Source organism: Amblyomma americanum, unplaced genomic scaffold (assembly GCF_052857255.1).
Source record: "Amblyomma americanum isolate KBUSLIRL-KWMA unplaced genomic scaffold, ASM5285725v1 scaffold_16, whole genome shotgun sequence".
NCBI lineage: Eukaryota > Metazoa > Arthropoda > Arachnida > Ixodida > Ixodidae > Amblyomma > Amblyomma americanum.
In genome coordinates this window covers 47,536-68,345 of record NW_027526488.1, presented here as the reverse complement: position 1 = coordinate 68,345, position 20,810 = coordinate 47,536, and the positions used below count along the sequence as shown (strand labels likewise).

The 20,810-nt window shown below is 39.9% G+C and overlaps 1 protein-coding gene across 1 annotated transcript; it reads left to right on the top strand.

Moving 5' to 3' along the window:
- Positions 1-17,950: 17,950 nt before the first annotated feature.
- LOC144111927 (uncharacterized) lies at positions 17,951-20,207 on the top strand. The gene has a single exon (XM_077645014.1). It carries the CDS (start codon positions 18,227-18,229, stop codon positions 19,397-19,399), a length of 1,173 nt encoding a protein of 390 aa, XP_077501140.1. The 5' UTR covers positions 17,951-18,226; the 3' UTR covers positions 19,400-20,207.
- Positions 20,208-20,810: the final 603 nt, after the last annotated feature.

The following is a 20,810-nucleotide window of genomic DNA, read 5'->3' as shown; positions in this document are numbered from 1 at the left end:
AAGCTTTAAAGGCGTGTCACAGGGACACTTGTAAAACCGATGTGTTCAGATTTACCTCGTTTCGGTCTAAAACAGCTTGTTTCGTTGGACTTAGCACGAATAGATGCTTTTCGCGCAGCTATAAGAGAAAAAAGATTTGACGCGTATCAGAGGAACACTTGTAAAAGCGATGTGTTGTGATTTAGCTCGTTTCGGTCTAAAACAGCTTGTTTCGCTGTATTAAGCAAGAATACATGCTTTTCGCGCAGTTATAAGAGAAAAAATTTTGACGCGTATCAGAGGAACACTTGTAAAACCGATGTGTTGTGATTTAGCTCGTTTTGGTCTAAAACAGCTTCTTAAGCTGTATTAGGCAGGAATACATGCTTTTCGCGCAGTTATAAGAGAAAAAGTTTTAAAGGCATGTCACAAGGACACTTGTAAAAACCGATGTGTTCAGATTTACCTTGTTTCGGTCTAAAACAGCTTGTTTCGTTGGACTAAGCAAGAATACATGCTTTTCGCGCAGTTATAAGAGAAAAAAGTTTTGACGCGTATCAGAGGAACACTTGTAAAACCGATGTGTTGTGATTTAGCTCGTTTCGGTCTAAAACAGCTTGTTTCGCTGTATTAAGCAAGAATACATGCTTTTCGCGCAGTTATAAGAGAAAAAGTTTTGACGCGTGTCACAGGGACACTTGTAAAACCGATGTGTTCAGATTTAACTCGTTTCGGTCTAAAACAGCTTGTTTCGTTGTATTAAGCACGAATACATGCTTTTCGCGCAGTTATAAGAGAAAAAGTTTAGACGCGTATCAGAGGAACAATTGTAAAACCGATGTGTTGTGATTTAGCTCGTTTCGGTCTAAAACAGCTTATTTCGCTGTATTAAGCAGAAATACATGCTTTTCGCGCAGTGATAAGAGAAAAAGTTTTGACGCGTGTCACAGGGACACTTGCAAAACCGATGTGCTCAGATTTAGCTCGTTTCGGTCTAAAACAGCTTGTTTCGTTGTATTAAGCACGAATACATGCTTTTCGCGCAGTTATAGGAGAAAAAGTTTTGACGAGTATCACGTGGAACACTTGTAATACCGATGTGTTGTGATTTGGCTGGTTTCGGTCTAAAACAGCTTGTTTCGTTGTATTAAGCAAGAATACATGCTTTTCGCGCAGTTATAAGAGAAAAAGTTTTGACGCGTATCAGAGGAACACTTGTAAAACCGATGTGTTCAGATTTAACTCTTTTCGGACTAAAACAGCTTGTTTCGTTGTATTAAGCACGAATACATGCTTTTCGCGCAGTTATAAGAGAAAAAGTTTTGACGCGTATCACATGGACACTTGGAAAACCGATGTGTTCAGATCTAGCTCGTTTTGGTCTAAAACAGCTTGTTTCGTTGTATTAAGCACGAATACATGCTTTTCGCGCAGTTATAAGAGAAAAAGTTTTGACGCGTATCAGAGGAACACTTGTAAAACCGATGTGTTGTGATTTAGCTCGTTTCGGTCTAAAACAGCTTGTTTCGCTGTATTAAGCAAGAATACATGCTTTTCGCGCAGTTATAAGAGAAAAAGTTTTGAGGCGTGTCACAGGGACACTTGTAAAACCGATGTGTTCAGATTTCGCTCGTTTCGGTCTAAAACAGCTTGTTTCGTTGTATTTAGCACGAATACATGCTTTTCGCGCAGTTATAAGAGAAAAAGTTTAGACGCTTATCAGAGGAACACTTGTAAAACCGATGTGTTGTGATTTAGCTCGTTTCGGTCTAAAACAGCTTTTTTTCGCTGTATTAAGCAAGAATACATGCTTTTCGCGCAGTTATAAGAGAAAAAGTTTTGACGCGTGTCACAGGGACACTTGTAAAACCGATGTGTTCAGATTTAACTCGTTTCGGTCTAAAACAGCTTGTTTCGTTGTATTAAGCACGAATACATGCTTTTCGCGCAGTTATAAGAGAAAAAGTTTAGACACGTATCAGAGGAACAATTGTAAAACCGATGTGTTGTGATTTAGCTCGTTTCGGTCTAAAACAGCTTATTTCGCTGTATTAAGCAGAAATACATGCTTTTCGCGCAGTGATAAGAGAAAAAGCTTTAAAGGCGTGTCACAGGGACACTTGTAAAACCGATGTGTTCAGATTTACCTCGTTTCGGTCTAAAACAGCTTGTTTCGTTGGACTAAGCACGAATACATGCTTTTCGCGCAGCTATAAGAGAAAAAAGAGTTGACGCGTATCAGAGGAACACTTGTAAAAGCGATGTGTTGTGATTTAGCTCGTTTCGGTCTAAAACAGCTTGTTTCGCTGTATTAAGCAAGAATACATGCTTTTCGCTCAGTTATAAGAGAAAAAATTTTGACGCGTATCAGAGGAACACTTGTAAAACCGATGTGTTGTGATTTAGCTCGTTTTGGTCTAAAACAGCTTCTTAAGCTGTATTAGGCAGGAATACATGCTTTTCGCGCAGTTATAAGAGAAAAAGTTTTAAAGGCATGTCACAAGGACACTTGTAAAACCGATGTGTTCAGATTTACCTTGTTTCGGTCTAAAACAGCTTGTTTCGTTGGACTAAGCAAGAATACATGCTTTTCGCGCAGTTATAAAAGAAAAAGTTTTGACGCGTATCAGAGGAACACTTGTAAAACCGATGTGTTGTGATTTAGCTCGTTTCGGTCTAAAACAGCTTGTTTCGTTGTATTAAGCACGAATACATGCTTTTCGCGCAGTTATAAGAGAAAAAGTTTTGACGAGTATCACGTGGAACACTTGTAATACCGATGTGTTGTGATTTGGCTCGTTTCGGTCTAAAACAGCTTGTTTCGTTGTATTAAGCAAGAATACATGCTTTTCGCGCAGTTATAAGAGAAAAAGTTTAGACGCGTATCAGAGGAACACTTGTAAAACCGATGTGTTGTGATTTAGCTCGTTTCGGTCTAAAACAGCTTGTTTCGCTGTATTAAGCAAGAATACATGCTTTTCGCGCAGTTATAAGAGAAAAAGTTTTGACGCGTGTCACAGGGACACTTGTAAAACCGATGTGTTCAGATTTAACTCGTTTCGGTCTAAAACAGCTTGTTTCGTTGTATTAAGCTCGAATACTTGCTTTTCGCGCAGTTATAAGAGAAAAAGTTTAGACGCGTATCAGAGGAACAATTGTAAAACCGATGTGTTGTGATTTAGCTCGTTTCGGTCTAAAACAGCTTATTTCGCTGTATTAAGCAGAAATACATGCTTTTCGCGCAGTGGTAAGAGAAAAAGCTTTAAAGGCGTGTCACAGGGACACTTGTAAAACCGATGTGTTCAGATTTAGCTGGTTTTGGTCTAAAACAGCTTGTTTCGTTGTATTAAGCACGAATACATGCTTTTCGCGCATTTATAAGGGAAAAAGTTTTGACGCGTATCACATGGACACTTGGAAAACCGATGTGTTCAGATTTAGCTCGTTTTGGTCTAAAACAGCTTGTTTCGTTGTATTAAGCACGAATACATGCTTTTCGCGCAGTTATAAGAAAAAAAGTTTTGACGCGTATCAGAGGAACACTTGTAAAACCGATGTGTTGTGATTTACCTCGTTTCGGTCTAAAACAGCTTGTTTCGCTGTATTAAGCACGAATACATGCTTTTCGCGCAGTTATAAGAGAAAAAGTTTAGACGCGTATCAGAGGAACAATTGTAAAACTGATGTGTTGTGATTTAGCTCGTTTCGGTCTAAAACAGCTTGTTTCGCTGTATTAAGCAGAAATACATGCTTTTCGCGCAGTGATAAGAGAAAAAGCTTTAAAGGCGTGTCACAGGGACACTTGTAAAACCGATGTGTTCAGATTTACCTCGTTTCGGTCTAAAACAGCTTGTTTCGTTGGACTAAGCACGAATACATGCTTTTCGCGCAGCTATAAGAGAAAAAAGAGTTGACGCGTATCAGAGGAACACTTGTAAAACCGATGTGTTGTGATTTAGCTCGTTTCGGTCTAAAACAGCTTGTTTCGCTGATTTAAGCAAGAATACATGCTTTTCGCGCAGTTATAAGAGAAAAAGTTTTGACGCGTATCAGAGGAACACTTGTAAAACCGATGTGTTGTGATTTAGCTCATTTCGGTCTAAAACAGCTTGTTTCGTTGTATTAAGCAAGAATACATGCTTTTCGCGCAGTTATAAGAGAAAAAGTTTTGACGCGTGTCACAGGGACACTTGTAAAACCGATGTGTTCAGATTTAGCTCGTTTCGGTCTAAAACAGCTTGTTTCGTTGTATTAAGCACGAATACATGCTTTTCGCGCAGTTATAAGAGAAAAAGTTTTGACGAGTATCACGTGGAACACTTGTAATACCGATGTGTTGTGATTTGGCTCGTTTCGGTCTAAAACAGCTTGTTTCGCTGTATTAAGCAAGAATACATGGTTTTCGCGCAGTTATAAGAGAAAAAGTTTTGACGCGTATTAGAGGAACACTTGTAAAACCGATGTGTTGTGATTTAGCTCGTTTTGGTCTAAAACAACTTGTTTCGCTGTATTAAGCAAGCATACATGCTTTTCGCGCAGTTATAAGAGAAAAAGTTTTGACGCGTATCAGAGGAACACTTGTAAAACCGATGTGTTCAGATTTAGCTCGTTTCGGTCTAAAACAGCTTGTTTCGTTGTATTAAGCACGAATACATGCTTTACGCGCAGTTATAGAAGAAAAAGTTTTGACGCGTATCAGAGACACTTGTAAAACCGATGTGTTGTGATTTAGCTCGTTTCGGTCTAAAACAGCTTGTTTCGTTGTATTAAGCAAGAATACATGCTTTTCGCGCAGTTATAAGAGAAAAAGTTTTGACGCGTATTAGAGAGACACTTGTAAAACCGATGTGTTGTGATTTAGCTCGTTTCGGTCTAAAACAGCTTGTTTCGTTGTATTAAGCAAGAATACATGCTTTTCGCGCAGTTAGTTATAAGAGAAAAAGTTTTGACGAGTATCACGTGGATACTTGTAAAACCGATGTGTTCAGATTTAGCTCGTTTCGGTCTAAAAAAAGCTTGTTTCGTTGTATTAAGCACGAATACATGCTTTTCGCGCAGTTATAAGAGAAAAAGTTTTGACGAGTATCACGTGGAACACTTGTAATACCGATGTGTTGTGATTTAGCTCGTTTCGGTCTAAAACAGCTTGTTTCGCTGTATTAAGCAAGAATACATGCTTTTCGCGCAGTTATAAGAGAAAAAGTTTTGACGCGTATCAGAGGAAAACTTGTAAAACCGATGTGTTGTGATTTAGCTCATTTCGGTCTAAAACAGCTTGTTTCGCTGTATTAAGCAAGAATACATGCTTTTCGCGCAGTTATAAGAGAAAAAGTTTTGACGCGTATCAGAGGAACACTTGTAAAACCGATGTGTTGTGATTTAGCTCGTTTCGGTCTAAAACAGCTTGTTTCGCTGTATTAAGCCAGAATACATGCTTTTCGCGCAGTTATAAGAGAAAAAGTTTTGACGCGTATCAGAGGAACACTTGTAAAACCGATGTGTTGTGATTTAGCTCGTTTCGGTCTAAAACAGCTTGTTTCGCTGTATTAAGCAAGAATACATGCTTTTCGCGCAGTTATAAGAGAAAAAGTTTTGACGCGTATCAGAGGAACACTTGTAAAACCGATGTGTTCAGATTTAGCTCGTTTCGGTCTAAAACAGCTTGTTTTGTTGTATTAAGCACGAATACATGCTTTACGCGCAGTTATAGAAGAAAAAGTTTTGACGCGTATCAGGGAGACACTTGTAAAACCGATGTGTTGTGATTTAGCTCGTTTCGGTTTAAAACAGCTTGTTTCATTGTATTAAGCAAGAATACATGCTTTTCGCTCAGTTATAAGAGAAAAAGTTTTGACGAGTATCACGTGGATACTTGTAATACCGATGTGTTGTGATTTAGCTCGTTTTGGTCTAAAACAGCTTGTTTCGTTGTACTAAGCACGAATACATGCTTTTCGCGCAGTTATAAGAGAAAAAGTTTTGACGCGTATCAGAGGAACACTTGTAAAACCGATGTGTTGTGATTTAGCTCGTTTCGGTCTAAAACAGCTTGTTTCGCTGTATTAAGCACGAATACATGCTTTTCGCGCAGTTATAAGAGAAAAAGTTTAGACGCGTATCAGAGGAACAATTGTAAAACCGATGTGTTGTGATTTAGCTCGTTTCGGTCTAAAACAGCTTGTTTCGCTGTATTAAGCAGAAATACATGCTTTTCGCGCAGTGATAAGAGAAAAAGCTTTAAAGGCGTGTCAAGGCGTGTCAAAGGGACACTTGTAAAACCGATGTGTTCAGATTTACCTCGCTTCGGTCTAAAACAGCTTGTTTCGTTGGACTAAGCACGAATACATGCTTTTCGCGCAGCTATAAGAGAAAAAAGAGTTGACGCGTATCAGAGGAACACTTGTAAAACCGATGTGTTGTGATTTAGCTCGTTTCGGTCTAAAACAGCTTGTTTCGCTGTATTAAGCAAGAATACATGCTTTTCGCGCAGTTATAAGAGAAAAAGTTTTGGCGCGTATCAGAGAGACACTTGTAAAACCGATGTGTTGTGATTTAGCTCATTTCGGTCTAAAACAACTTGTTTCGCTGTATTAAGCAAGAATACATGATTTTCGCGCAGTTATAAGAGAAAAAGTTTTGACGAGTATCACGTGGATACTTGTAAAACCGATGTGTTCAGATTTATCTCGTTTCGGTCAAAAACAGCTTGTTTCGTTGTATTAAGCACGAATACATGCTTTTCGCGCAGTTAAAAGAGAAAAAGTTTTGACGAGTATCACGTGGAACACTTGTAATACCGATGTGTTGTGATTTAGCTCGTTTCGGTCTAAAACAGCTTGTTTCGCTGTATTAAGCAAGAATACATGCTTTTCGCGCCGTTATAAGAAAAAAAGTTTTGACGCGTATCAGAGGAACACTTGTAAAACCGATGTGTTGTGATTTAGCTCATTTCGGTCTAAAACAGCTTGTTTCGCTGTATTAGGCAAGAATACATGCTTTTCGCGCAGTTATAAGAGAAAAAGTTTTGACGCGTATCAGAGGAACACTTGTAAAACCGATGTGTTGTGATTTAGCTCGTTTCGGTCTAAAACAGCTTGTTTCGCTGTATTAAGCAAGAATACATGGTTTTCGCGCAGTTATAAGAGAAAAAGTTTTGACGCGTATTAGAGGAACACTTGTAAAACCGATGTGTTGTGATTTAGCTCGTTTTGGTCTAAAACAACTTGTTTCGCTGTATTAAGCAAGCATACATGCTTTTCGCGCAGTTATAAGAGAAAAAGTTTTGACGCGTATCAGAGGAACACTTGTAAAACCGATGTGTTCAGATTTAGCTCGTTTCGGTCTAAAACAGCTTGTTTCGTTGTATTAAGCACGAATACATGCTTTACGCGCAGTTATAGAAGAAAAAGTTTTGACGCGTATCAGAGACACTTGTAAAACCGATGTGTTGTGATTTAGCTCGTTTCGGTCTAAAACAGCTTGTTTCGTTGTATTAAGCAAGAATACATGCTTTTCGCGCAGTTATAAGAGAAAAAGTTTTGACGCGTATTAGAGAGACACTTGTAAAACCGATGTGTTGTGATTTAGCTCGTTTCGGTCTAAAACAGCTTGTTTCGTTGTATTAAGCAAGAATACATGCTTTTCGCGCAGTTAGTTATAAGAGAAAAAGTTTTGACGAGTATCACGTGGATACTTGTAAAACCGATGTGTTCAGATTTAGCTCGTTTCGGTCTAAAAAAAGCTTGTTTCGTTGTATTAAGCACGAATACATGCTTTTCGCGCAGTTATAAGAGAAAAAGTTTTGACGAGTATCACGTGGAACACTTGTAATACCGATGTGTTGTGATTTAGCTCGTTTCGGTCTAAAACAGCTTGTTTCGCTGTATTAAGCAAGAATACATGCTTTTCGCGCAGTTATAAGAGAAAAAGTTTTGACGCGTATCAGAGGAAAACTTGTAAAACCGATGTGTTGTGATTTAGCTCATTTCGGTCTAAAACAGCTTGTTTCGCTGTATTAAGCAAGAATACATGCTTTTCGCGCAGTTATAAGAGAAAAAGTTTTGACGCGTATCAGAGGAACACTTGTAAAACCGATGTGTTGTGATTTAGCTCGTTTCGGTCTAAAACAGCTTGTTTCGCTGTATTAAGCCAGAATACATGCTTTTCGCGCAGTTATAAGAGAAAAAGTTTTGACGCGTATCAGAGGAACACTTGTAAAACCGATGTGTTGTGATTTAGCTCGTTTCGGTCTAAAACAGCTTGTTTCGCTGTATTAAGCAAGAATACATGCTTTTCGCGCAGTTATAAGAGAAAAAGTTTTGACGCGTATCAGAGGAACACTTGTAAAACCGATGTGTTCAGATTTAGCTCGTTTCGGTCTAAAACAGCTTGTTTTGTTGTATTAAGCACGAATACATGCTTTACGCGCAGTTATAGAAGAAAAAGTTTTGACGCGTATCAGGGAGACACTTGTAAAACCGATGTGTTGTGATTTAGCTCGTTTCGGTTTAAAACAGCTTGTTTCATTGTATTAAGCAAGAATACATGCTTTTCGCTCAGTTATAAGAGAAAAAGTTTTGACGAGTATCACGTGGATACTTGTAATACCGATGTGTTGTGATTTAGCTCGTTTCGGTCTAAAACAGCTTGTTTCGCTGTATTAAGCAAGAATACATGCTTTTCGCGCAGATATAAGAGAAAAAGTTTTCACGCGTATCAGAGGAACACTTGTAAAACCGATGTGTTGTGATTTAGCTCATTTCGGTCTACAACAGCTTGTTTCGTTGTATTAAGCAAGAATACATGCTTTTCGCGCAGTTATAAGAGAAAAAGTTTTGACGCGTGTCACAGGGACACTTGTAAAACCGATGTGCTCAGATTTAGCTCATTTCGGTCTACAACAGCTTGTTTCGTTGTATTAGGCAAGAATACATGCTTTTCGCGCAGTTATAAGAGAGAAAGTTTTGACGAGTATCACGTGGATACTTGTAAAACCGATGTGTTCAGATTTAGATCGTTTCGGTCTAAAACAGCTTGTTTCGTTGTATTAAGCAAGAATACATGCTTTACGCGCAGTTATAGAAGAAAAAGTTTTGACGCGTATCAGAGAGACACTTGTAAAACCGATGTGTAGTGATTTAGCTCGTTTCGGTCTAAAACAGCTTGTTTCGTTGTATTAGGCAAGAATACATGATTTTCGCGCAGTTATAAGAGAAAAAGTTTTGACGAGTATCACGTGGATACTTGTAAAACCGATGTGTTCAGATTTAGCTCGTTTCGGTCTAAAACAGCTTGTTTCGTTGTATTAAGCACGAATACATGCTTTTCGCGCAGTTAAAAGAGAAAAAGTTTTGACGAGTATCACGTGGAACACTTGTAATACCGATGTGTTGTGATTTAGCTCGTTTCGGTCTAAAACAGCTTGTTTCGCTGTATTAAGCAAGAATACATGCTTTTCGCGCCGTTATAAGAGAAAAAGTTTTGACGCGTATCAGAGGAACACTTGTAAAACCGATGTGTTGTGATTTAGCTCGTTTCGGTGTAAAACAGCTTGTTTCGTAGTATTAAGCAAGAATACATGCTTTTCGCGCAGTTATAAGAGAAAAAGTTTTGACGCGTATTAGAGGAACACTTGTAAAACCTTTGTGTTGTGATTTAGCTCGTTTTGGTCTAAAACAGCTTGTTTCGCTGTATTAAGCAAGAATACATGCTTTTCGCGCAGTTATAAGAGAAAAAGTTTTGACGCGTGTCACAGGGACACTTGTAAAACCGATGTGTTCAGATTTAGCTCGTTTCGGTCTAAAACAACTTGTTTCGTTGTATTAAGCACGAATACATGCTTTACGCGCAGTTATAGAAGAAAAAGTTTTGACGCCTATTAGAGAGACACTTGTAAAACCGATGTGTTATGATTTAGCTCGTTTCGATCTAAAACAGCTTGTTTCGTTGTATTAATAAAGAATACATGCTTTTCGCGCAGTTATAAGAGAGAAAGTTTTGACGAGTATCACGTGGATACTTGTAAAACCGATGTGTTCAGATTTAGCTGGTTTTGGTCTAAAACAGCTTGTTTCGTGGTATTAAGCAAGAATACATGCTTTACGCGCAGTTATAGAAGAAAAAGTTTTGACGCGTATCAGAGAGACACTTGTAAAACCGATGTGTTCAGATTTAACTCTTTTCGGACTAAAACAGCTTGCTTCGTTGTATTAAGCACGAATACATGCTTTTCGCGCAGTTATAAGGGAAAAAGTTTTGACGCGTATCACATGGACACTTGGAAAACCGATATGTTCAGATTTAGCTCGTTTTGGTCTAAAACAGCTTGTTTCGTTGTATTAAGCACGAATACATGCTTTTCGCGCAGTTATAAGAAAAAAAGTTTTGACGCGTATCAGAGGAACACTTGTAAAACCGATGTGTTGTGATTTACCTCGTTTCGGTCTAAAACAGCTTGTTTCGCTGTATTAAGCACGAATACATGCTTTTCGCGCAGTTATAAGAGAAAAAGTTTAGACGCGTATCAGAGGAACAATTGTAAAACCGATGTGTTGTGATTTAGCTCGTTTCGGTCTAAAACAGCTTGTTTCGCTGTATTAAGCAGAAATACATGCTTTTCGCGCAGTGATAAGAGAAAAAGCTTTAAAGGCGTGTCACAGGGACACTTGTAAAACCGATGTGTTCAGATTTACCTCGTTTCGGTCTAAAACAGCTTGTTTCGTTGGACTAAGCACGAATACATGCTTTTCGCGCAGCTATAAGAGAAAAAAGAGTTGACGCGTATCAGAGGAACACTTGTAAAACCGATGTGTTGTGATTTAGCTCGTTTCGGTCTAAAACAGCTTGTTTCGCTGTATTAAGCAAGAATACATGATTTTCGCGCAGTTATAAGAGAAAAAGTTTTGACGCGTATCAGAGGAACACTTGTAAAACCGATGTGTTGTGATTTAGCTCGTTTCGGTCTAAAACAGCTTGTTTCGTTGTATTAAGCAAGAATACATGCTTTTCGCGCAGTTATAAGAGAAAAAGTTTTGACGCGTGTCACAGGGACACTTGTAAAACCGATGTGTTCAGATTTAGCTCGTTTCGGTCTAAAACAGCTTGTTTCGTTGTATTAAGCACGAATACATGCTTTTCGCGCAGTTATAAGAGAAAAAGTTTTGACGCGTATCAGAGGAACACTTGTAAAACCGATGTGTTCAGATTTAACTCTTTTCGGACTAAAACAGCTTGCTTCGTTGTATTAAGCACGAATACATGCTTTTCGCGCGGTTATAAGGGAAAAAGTTTTGACGCGTATCACATGGACACTTGGAAAACCGATATGTTCAGATTTAGCTCGTTTTGGTCTAAAACAGCTTGTTTCGTTGTATTAAGCACGAATACATGCTTTTCGCGCAGTTATAAGAAAAAAAGTTTTGACGCGTATCAGAGGAACACTTGTAAAACCGATGTGTTGTGATTTACCTCGTTTCGGTCTAAAACAGCTTGTTTCGCTGTATTAAGCACGAATACATGCTTTTCGCGCAGTTATAAGAGAAAAGGTTTAGACGCGTATCAGAGGAACAATTGTAAAACCGATGTGTTGTGATTTAGCTCGTTTCGGTCTAAAACAGCTTGTTTCGCTGTATTAAGCAGAAATACATGCTTTTCGCGCAGTGATAAGAGAAAAAGCTTTAAAGGCGTGTCACAGGGACACTTGTAAAACCGATGTGTTCAGATTTACCTCGTTTCGGTCTAAAACAGCTTGTTTCGTTGGACTAAGCACGAATACATGCTTTTCGCGCAGCTATAAGAGAAAAAAGAGTTGACGCGTATCAGAGGAACACTTGTAAAACCGATGTGTTGTGATTTAGCTCGTTTCGGTCTAAAACAGCTTGTTTCGCTGTATTAAGCAAGAATACATGCTTTTCGCGCAGTTATAAGAGAAAAAGTTTTGACGCGTATCAGAGGAACACTTGTAAAACCGATGTGTTGTGATTTAGCTCGTTTCGGTCTAAAACAGCTTGTTTCGTTGTATTAAGCAAGAATACATGCTTTTCGCGCAGTTATAAGAGAAAAAGTTTTGACGCGTGTCACAGGGACACTTGTAAAACCGATGTGTTCAGATTTAGCTCGTTTCGGTCTAAAACAGCTTGTTTCGTTGTATTAAGCACGAATACATGCTTTTCGCGCAGTTATAAGAGAAAAAGTTTTGACGCGTATCAGAGGAACACTTGTAAAACCGATGTGTTCAGATTTAACTCTTTTCGGACTAAATCAGCTTGTTTCGTTGTATTAAGCACGAATACATGCTTTTCGCGCAGTTATAAGGGAAAACGTTTTGACGCGTATCACATGGACACTTGGAAAACCGATGTGTTCAGATTTAGCTCGTTTTGGTCTAAAACAGCTTGTTTCGTTGTACTAAGCACGAATACATGCTTTTCGCGCAGTTATAAGAGAAAAAGTTTTGACGCGTATCAGAGGAACACTTGTAAAACCGATGTGTTGTGATTTAGCTCGTTTCGGTCTAAAACAGCTTGTTTCGCTGTATTAAGCACGAATACATGCTTTTCGCGCAGTTATAAGAGAAAAAGTTTAGACGCGTATCAGAGGAACAATTGTAAAACCGATGTGTTCAGATTTACCTCGCTTCGGTCTAAAACAGCTTGTTTCGTTGGACTAAGCACGAATACATGCTTTTCGCGCAGCTATAAGAGAAAAAAGAGTTGACGCGTATCAGAGGAACACTTGTAAAACCGATGTGTGTTGATTTAGCTCGTTTCGGTCTAAAACAGCTTGTTTCGTTGTATTAAGCAAGAATACATGCTTTTCGCGCAGTTATAAGAGAAAAAATTTGACGCGTATCAGAGGAACACTTGTAAAACCGATGTGTTGTGATTTAGCTCGTTTTGGTCTAAAACAGCTTGTTTCGCTGTATTAAGCAAGAATACATGCTTTTCGCGCAGTTATAAGAGAAAAAGTTTTGACGCGTTTTAGAGAGACACTTGTAAAACCGATGTGTTGTGATTTAGCTCATTTCGGTCTAAAACAGCTTGTTTCGCTGTATTAAGCAAGAATACATGCTTTTCGCGCAGTTATAAGAGAAAAAGTTTTGACGAGTATCACGTGGATACTTGTAAAACCGATGTGTTCAGATTTATCTCGTTTCGGTCAAAAACAGCTTGTTTCGTTGTATTAAGCACGAATACATGCTTTTTGCGCAGTTATAAGAGAAAAAGTTTTGACGCGTATCAGAGGAACACTTGTAAAACCGATGTGTTCAGATTTAGCTCGTTTCGGTCTAAAACAGCTTGTTTCGTTGTATTAAGCACGAATACATGCTTTACGCGCAGTTATAGAAGAAAAAGTTTTGACGCGTATCAGAGACACTTGTAAAACCGATGTGTTGTGATTTAGCTCGTTTCGGTCTAAAACAGCTTGTTTCGTTGTATTAAGCAAGAATACATGCTTTTCGCGCAGTTATAAGAGAAAAAGTTTTGACGCGTATCAGAGGAACACTTGTAAAACCGATGTGTTGTGATTTAGCTCGTTTCGGTCTAAAACAGCTTGTTTCGCTGTATTAAGCAAGAATACATGCTATTCGCGCAGTTATAAGAGAAAAAGTTTTGACGCGTATCAGAGGAACACTTGTAAAACCGATGTGTTGTGATTTAGCTCGTTTCGGTCTAAAACAGCTTGTTTCATTGTATTAAGCAAGAATACATGCTTTTCGCGCAGTTATAAGAGAAAAAGTTTTGACGAGTATCACGTGGATACTTGTAATACCGATGTGGGGCGATTTAGCTCGTTTCGGTCTAAAACAGCTTGTTTCGCTGTATTAAGCAAGAATACATGCTTTTCGCGCAGATATAAGAGAAAAAGTTTTCACGCGTATCAGAGGAACACTTGTAAAACCGATGTGTTGTGATTTAGCTCATTTCGGTCTACAACAGCTTGTTTCGTTGTATTAAGCAAGAATACATGCTTTTCGCGCAGTTATAAGAGAAAAAGTTTTGACGCGTGTCACAGGGACACTTGTAAAACCGATGTGCTCAGATTTAGCTCGTTTCGGTCTAAAACAGCTTGTTTCGTTGTATTAAGCAAGAATACATGCTTTTCGCGCAGTTATAAGAGAAAAAGTTTTGACGCGTGTCACAGGGACACTTGTAAAACCGATGTGCTCAGATTTAGCTCGTTTCGGTCTAAAACAGCTTGTTTCGTTGTATTAAGCACGAATACATGCTTTTCGCGCAGTTATAAGAGAAAAAGTTTTGACGAGTATCACGTGGAACACTTGTTATACCGATGTGTTGTGATTTGGCTCGTTTCGGTCTAAAACAGCTTGTTTCGTTGTATTAAGCAAGAATACATGCTTTTCGCGCAGTTATAAGAGAAAAAGTGTTGACGCGTATCAGAGGAACACTTGTAAAACCGATGTGTTCAGATTTAACTCTTTTCGGACTAAAACAGCTTGTTTCGTTGTATTAAGCATGAATACATGCTTTTCGCGCAGTTATAAGAGAAAAAGTTTTGACGCGTATCACATGGACACTTGGAAAACCGATGTGTTCAGATCTGGCTCGTTTTGGTCTAAAACAGCTTGTTTCGTTGTATTAAGCAAGAATACATGCTTTTCGCGCAGTTATAAGAGAAAAAGTTTTGACGCGTATCAGAGGAACACTTGTAAAACCGATGTGTTGTGATTTAGCTCGTTTCGGTCTAAAACAGCTTGTTTCGCTGTATTAAGCAAGAATACATGCTTTTCGCGCAGTTATAAGAGAAAAAGTTTTGACGCCTGTCACAGGGACACTTGAAAAACCGATGTGTTCAGATTTCGCTCGTTTCGGTCTAAAACAGCTTGTTTCGTTGTATTTAGCACGAATACAGGCTTTTCGCGCAGTTATAAGAAAAAAAGTTTAGACGCGTATCAGAGGAACACTTGTAAAACCGATGTGTTGTGATTTAGCTCGTTTCGGTCTAAAACAGCTTGTTTCGCTGTATTAAGCAAGAATACATGCTTTTCGCGCAGTTATAAGAGAAAAAGTTTTGACGCGTGTCACAGGGACACTTGTAAAACCGATGTGTTCAGATTTAACTCGTTTCGGTCTAAAACAGCTTGTTTCGTTGTATTAAGCACGAATACATGCTTTTCGCGCAGTTATAAGAGAAAAAGTTTAGACGCGTATCAGAGGAACAATTGTAAAACCGATGTGTTGTGATTTAGCTCGTTTCGGTCTAAAACAGCTTGTTTCGCTGTATTAAGCAGAAATACATGCTTTTCGCGCAGTGATAAGAGAAAAAGCTTTAAAGGCGGGTCACAGGGACACTTGTAAAACCGATGTGTTCAGATTTACCTCGTTTCGGTCTAAAACAGCTTGTTTCGTTGGACTAAGCACGAATACATGCTTTTCGCGCAGCTATAAGAGAAAAAGAGTTGACGCGTATCAGAGGAACACTTGTAAAAGCGATGTGTTGTGATTTAGCTCGTTTCGGTCTAAAACAGCTTGTTTCGCTGTATTAAGCAAGAATACATGCTTTTCGCGCAGTTATAAGAGACAAAATTTTGACGCGTATCAGAGGAACACTTGTAAAACCGATGTGTTGTGATTTAGCTCGTTTTGGTCTAAAACAGCTTGTTTCGCTGTATTAAGCAGGAATACATGCTTTTCGCGCAGTTATAAGAGAAAAAGTTTTAAAGGCATGTCACAAGGACACTTGTAAAACCGATGTGTTCAGATTTACCTTGTTTCGGTCTAAAACAGCTTGTTTCGTTGGACTAAGCAAGAATACATGCTTTTCGCGCAGTTATAAGAGAAAAAAGTTTTGACGCTTATCAGAGGAACACTTGTAAAACCGATGTGTTCAGATTTAGCTCGTTTCGGTCTAAAACAGCTTGTTTCGTTGTATTAAGCAAGAATACATGCTTTTCGCGCAGTTATAAGAGAAAAAGTTTTGACGCGTATTAGAGAGACACTTGTAAAACCGATGTGTTGCGATTTAGCTCGTTTCGGTCTAAAACAGCTTGTTTCGTTGTATTAAGCAAGAATACATGCTTTTCGCGCAGTTATAAGAGAAAAAGTTTTGACGCGTATTAGAGAGACACTTGTAAAACCGATGTGTTGTGATTTAGCTCGTTTCGGTCTAAAACAGCTTGTTTCGTTGTATTAAGCAAGAATAAATGCTTTTCGCGCAGTTATAAGAGAAAAAGTTTTGACGCGTGTCACAGGGACACTTGTAAAACCGACGTGTTCAGATTTCGCTCGTTTCGGTCTAAAACAGCTTGTTTCGTTGTATTTAGCACGAATACATGCTTTTCGCGCAGTTATAAGAGAAAAAGTTTAGACGCGTATCAGAGGAACACTTGTAAAACCGATGTGTTGTGATTTAGCTCGTTTCGGTCTAAAACAGCTTGTTTCGCTGTATTAAGCAAGAATACATGCTTTTCGCGCAGTTATAAGAGAAAAGGTTTTGACGCGTGTCACAGGGACACTTGTAAAACCGATGTGTTCAGATTTACCTCGTTTCGGTCTAAAACAGGTTGTTTCGTTGGACTAAGCACGAATACATGCTTTTCGCGCAGCTATAAGAGAAAAAAGAGTTGACTCGTATCAGAGGAACATTTGTAAAAGCGATGTGTTGTGATTTAGCTCGTTTCGGTCTAAAACAGCTTGTTTCGCTGTATTAAGCAAGAATACATGCTTTTCGCGCAGTTATAAGAGAAAAAATTTTGACGCGTATTAGAGGAACACTTGTAAAACCGATGTGTTGTGATTTAGCTCGTTTTGGTCTAAAACAGCTTGTTTCGCTGTATTAAGCAGGAATACATGCTTTTCGCGCAGTTATAAGAGAAAAAGTTTTAAAGGCATGTCACAAGGACACTTGTAAAACCGATGTGTTCAGATTTACCTTGTTTCGGTCTAAAACAGCTTGTTTCGTTGGACTAAGCAAGAATACATGCTTTTCGCGCAGTTATAAGAGAAAAAAGTTTTGAGGCGTATCAGAGGAACACTTGTAAAACCGATGTGTTCAGATTTAGCTCGTTTCGGTCTAAAACAGCTTGTTTCGTTGTATTAAGCAAGAATACATGCTTTTCGCGCAGTTATAAGAGAAAAAGTTTTGACGCGTATTAGAGAGACACTTGTAAAACCGATGTGTTGTGATTTAGCTCGTTTCGGTCTAAAACAGCTTGTTTCGTTGTATTAAGCAAGAATACATGCTTTTCGCGCAGTTATAAGAGAAAAAGTTTTGACGCGTATTAGAGAGACACTTGTAAAACCGATGTGTTGTGATTTAGCTCGTTTCGGTCTAAAACAGCTTGTTTCGTTGTATTAAGCAAGAATACATGCTTTTCGCGCAGTTATAAGAGAAAAAGTTTTGACGAGTATCACGTGGATACTTGTAAAACCGATGTGTTCAGATTTAGCTCGCTTTGGTCTAAAACAGCTTGTTTCGTTGTATTAGGCACGAATACATGCTTTTCGCGCAGTTATAAGAGAAAAAGTTTTGACGAGTATCACGTGGAACACTTGTAATACCGATGTGTTGTGATTTAGCTCGTTTCGGTCTAAAACAGCTTGATTCGCTGTATTAAGCAAGAATACATGCTTTTCGCGCAGTTATAAAAGAAAAAGTTTTGACGCGTATCAGAGGAACACTTGTAAAACCGATGTGTTGTGATTTAGCTCATTTCGGTCTAAAACAGCTTGTTTCGCTGTATTAAGCAAGAATACATGCTTTTCGCGCAGTTATAAGAGAAAAAGTTTTGACGAGTATCACGTGGATACTTGTAAAACCGATGTGTTCAGATTTAGCTCGTTTCGGTCTAAAACAGCTTGTTTCGTTGTATTAAGCAAGAATACATGCTTTTCGCGCAGTTATAAGAGAAAAAGTTTTGACGCGTATTAGACACTTGTAAAACCGATTTGTTGTGATTTAGCTCGTTTCGGTCATGCAGGTCTTTGCTCAAATCATCGCCTTCGCCTTCCTGCCGGTCTTGACGGCCAGACCACCTGGCATCGTACCAGGCATCTGGACGCCACACCAAGAAGGCGAAATTTGTGCTCGTCACCCGGTCGCCACCGACACTTGGGAGCCCCTGGCAACGCCACCTCTCGAAAACTGGACCAAACAAGCGGCGTCGGCAGCCCCATCGTCACCGACAGCACCGTTTGCGTCAGCTATAAAACAGCGACACCCACTTTCGGCACACTGTGGGCTTTGCGGCTGTGCCACTGTACGGACCGCTAATCCGCTTACCTTCGTCATGCAGGTCTTTGCTCAAATCATCGCCTTCGCCTTCCTGCCGGTCTTGACGGCCAGACCACCTGGCATCGTACCAGGCATCTGGACGCCACACCAAGAAGGCGAAATTTGTGCTCGTCACCCGGTCGCCACCGACACTTGGGAGCCCCTGGCAACGCCACCTCTCGAAAACTGGACCAAACAAGCGGCGTCGGCAGCCCCATCGTCACCGACAGCACCGTTTGCGTCAGCTATAAAACAGCGACACCCACTTTCGGCACACTGTGGGCTTTGCGGCTGTGCCACTGTACGGACCGCTAATCCGCTTACCTTCGTCATGCAGGTCGGTGTTCCATATACTCTTTTTGCTAAGAAATCTAGTAATTATTGTCTGGTGCAGCTGCCGAGCCCACAGTGCTGCTTGTGCCTTGCTGTTGAATGTGTCAATGTGATTCATGCTTTACTATTACTATCGGGCGATGTTGAAACAAATCCGGGATCACCTAATACTGATGCTGTTTTGGCCGAACTGCAAAAGTTGAGCGCTGGTCAGAGAAAACTTATTTCTGAAGTCCAAGGCCTGAAAAATCAACTAGTAACAACAGATAAAACAATATCTGCCCTAAGTGAACGAATTGCGAATCTTGAAACCCAATTTGAGGTAATTAGTACCCTGCGAACAGAAATCGAAACACTTCAAACCAGCACTGCTAGAACGACCCACCAGCTTTCCGAGATAGACACACGTCTGGATGATCTTGAGAACCGCTCAAGAAGAAACAATCTAGTATTCTATGGACTTCCCGACCCAAATGAGAAAGAATCATATGACCAATCAGAAAAAATAATAATCCAGCACTGCCTTGATAGCTTGAACCTCGTAATCGACCCTAAAGACATAGAGCGCGCACACCGCCTTGGCCGTCACAGCATTGACCACCAAAGACCTATAATAGTGAAGCTGTCTGCTTTCAAAACCAAAGGGGTCATTCTTTCGAATGGCCCTAAGCTTAAAAATACAGATTTCAGTATCGGCGAAGATTTTTCTCGGTCCGTCCGAAATGCCCGAAAACACCTTGTGGCTTTCGCCAGAACCAAGTCAGGACCCTTTTCCCTTCGATACAAAACGCTGCACATGGGACCAAAACGTTATATGTTTGACCAAGACACACAGACCGTGAAAGAAATCGCATAGGAATCATGTCGCCGTCGGATCGCGCGCAAGCAACCACAGGCTACCCGTCGAGTTAATCTTTCTTTTTCCATAATCTACACCAATATACGCAGTTTCCTTCCAAAGCGCGAAGCCCTGTCTAATCTCCTGTCATCTTCAGGCAGCAACATATTAATCTTAACTGAAACGTGGCTGACAAGCGACGTGACAGATAATGAAATTCTGGGTGAATTGCCAAATTTCAATGTTTACCGCAATGATCGTCAAGGCACACGCGGAGGAGGTGTTCTTATTGCCATTAACAGCCAAATATCTTGTTCTCATGTTAACATTAGTTCAGATCTAGAAATATTGTGGTTAAAATGTTGCGCTCCACCGGAAACAGTTCTACTTGGCGTCTGCTACAGGGCCCCCAACAGCAACCCAGGATTCGCGCTTAACCTGAACGATGCACTAGTTCAAATTACTAAAAAACACCCTGGTGCACAAATTGTTCTCTTAGGCGATTTTAACTACCCTGGCATCGATTGGCAAAACGTAGGACCACTAACCGCCGGTAACCCTGAAGCAAGAGAATTCGTAGATGTATGCTTAAACTTTAACCTGACGCAAATGGTGCTCGAACCGACACGCGTCGCTCACGGATCTTCAAATATTCTGGACTTAATACTGACCAACAACCCTGAAAGCTTATCATCGGTTACTTACCTGCGTGAAATCAGTGATCATAAGGTTATTCATGCCATATTCAAGTTCTCCCCCACATCCCGCCAAACGTTCAAGAAAACCATCCGTATGTACGACAAAGGCAATTACGAAGAAATCAACAACGAGCTAGAAGCTTTCCTGCCTTATTTTCAATCCACATTTCATCACCGGTCTGTCAATGATAACTGGTCGATTTTCAAAAAGAAGATCGAAGAACTGACAAACAAATTTATTCCCTCTATCAGCTTTCGAGCAAACCGCCAAAAACCGTGGTTTTCACACAACCTTAAGAGATTAGAAAGAAGAAAAAAACGACTTTATAGTGCAGCGAAACGGAGCCCAGACGCAGATGCATGGGATAGGTACTATCAGGCTGAGGACACGTATTACAATGCAATTCGCTGCGCCAAACAAGCATTTTTCCAAACTGATCTACCAAAAATCCTAACGAATAACCCCAGGAGGTTTTGGGAAATAATAAATCCGCAAGCAACTCGCATCATCGCTCTAACGAATGCCGCAGGCGAGGATGCCAGTGATACTGAATGTGCCGAAATATTTAATCGCGCGTTTGTGTCTGTTTTCACAAACGAAACTGCCTCACCATTGCCCACTCCGCCTACTCTAACACTGCCAGCAATGTCTCCCATCGAAATCACAGCGCAGGGTATCGAAAACCTTATCGACAGAATTAAACTTTCGTCAGCCGCTGGAGTGGACGAAA

Coding starts and splice junctions, on each gene's coding strand:
- LOC144111927 (XM_077645014.1), top strand. CDS start 18,227: ATGCAGGTCTTTGCTCAAATCATCGCCTTCGCCTTCCTGCCGGTCTTG.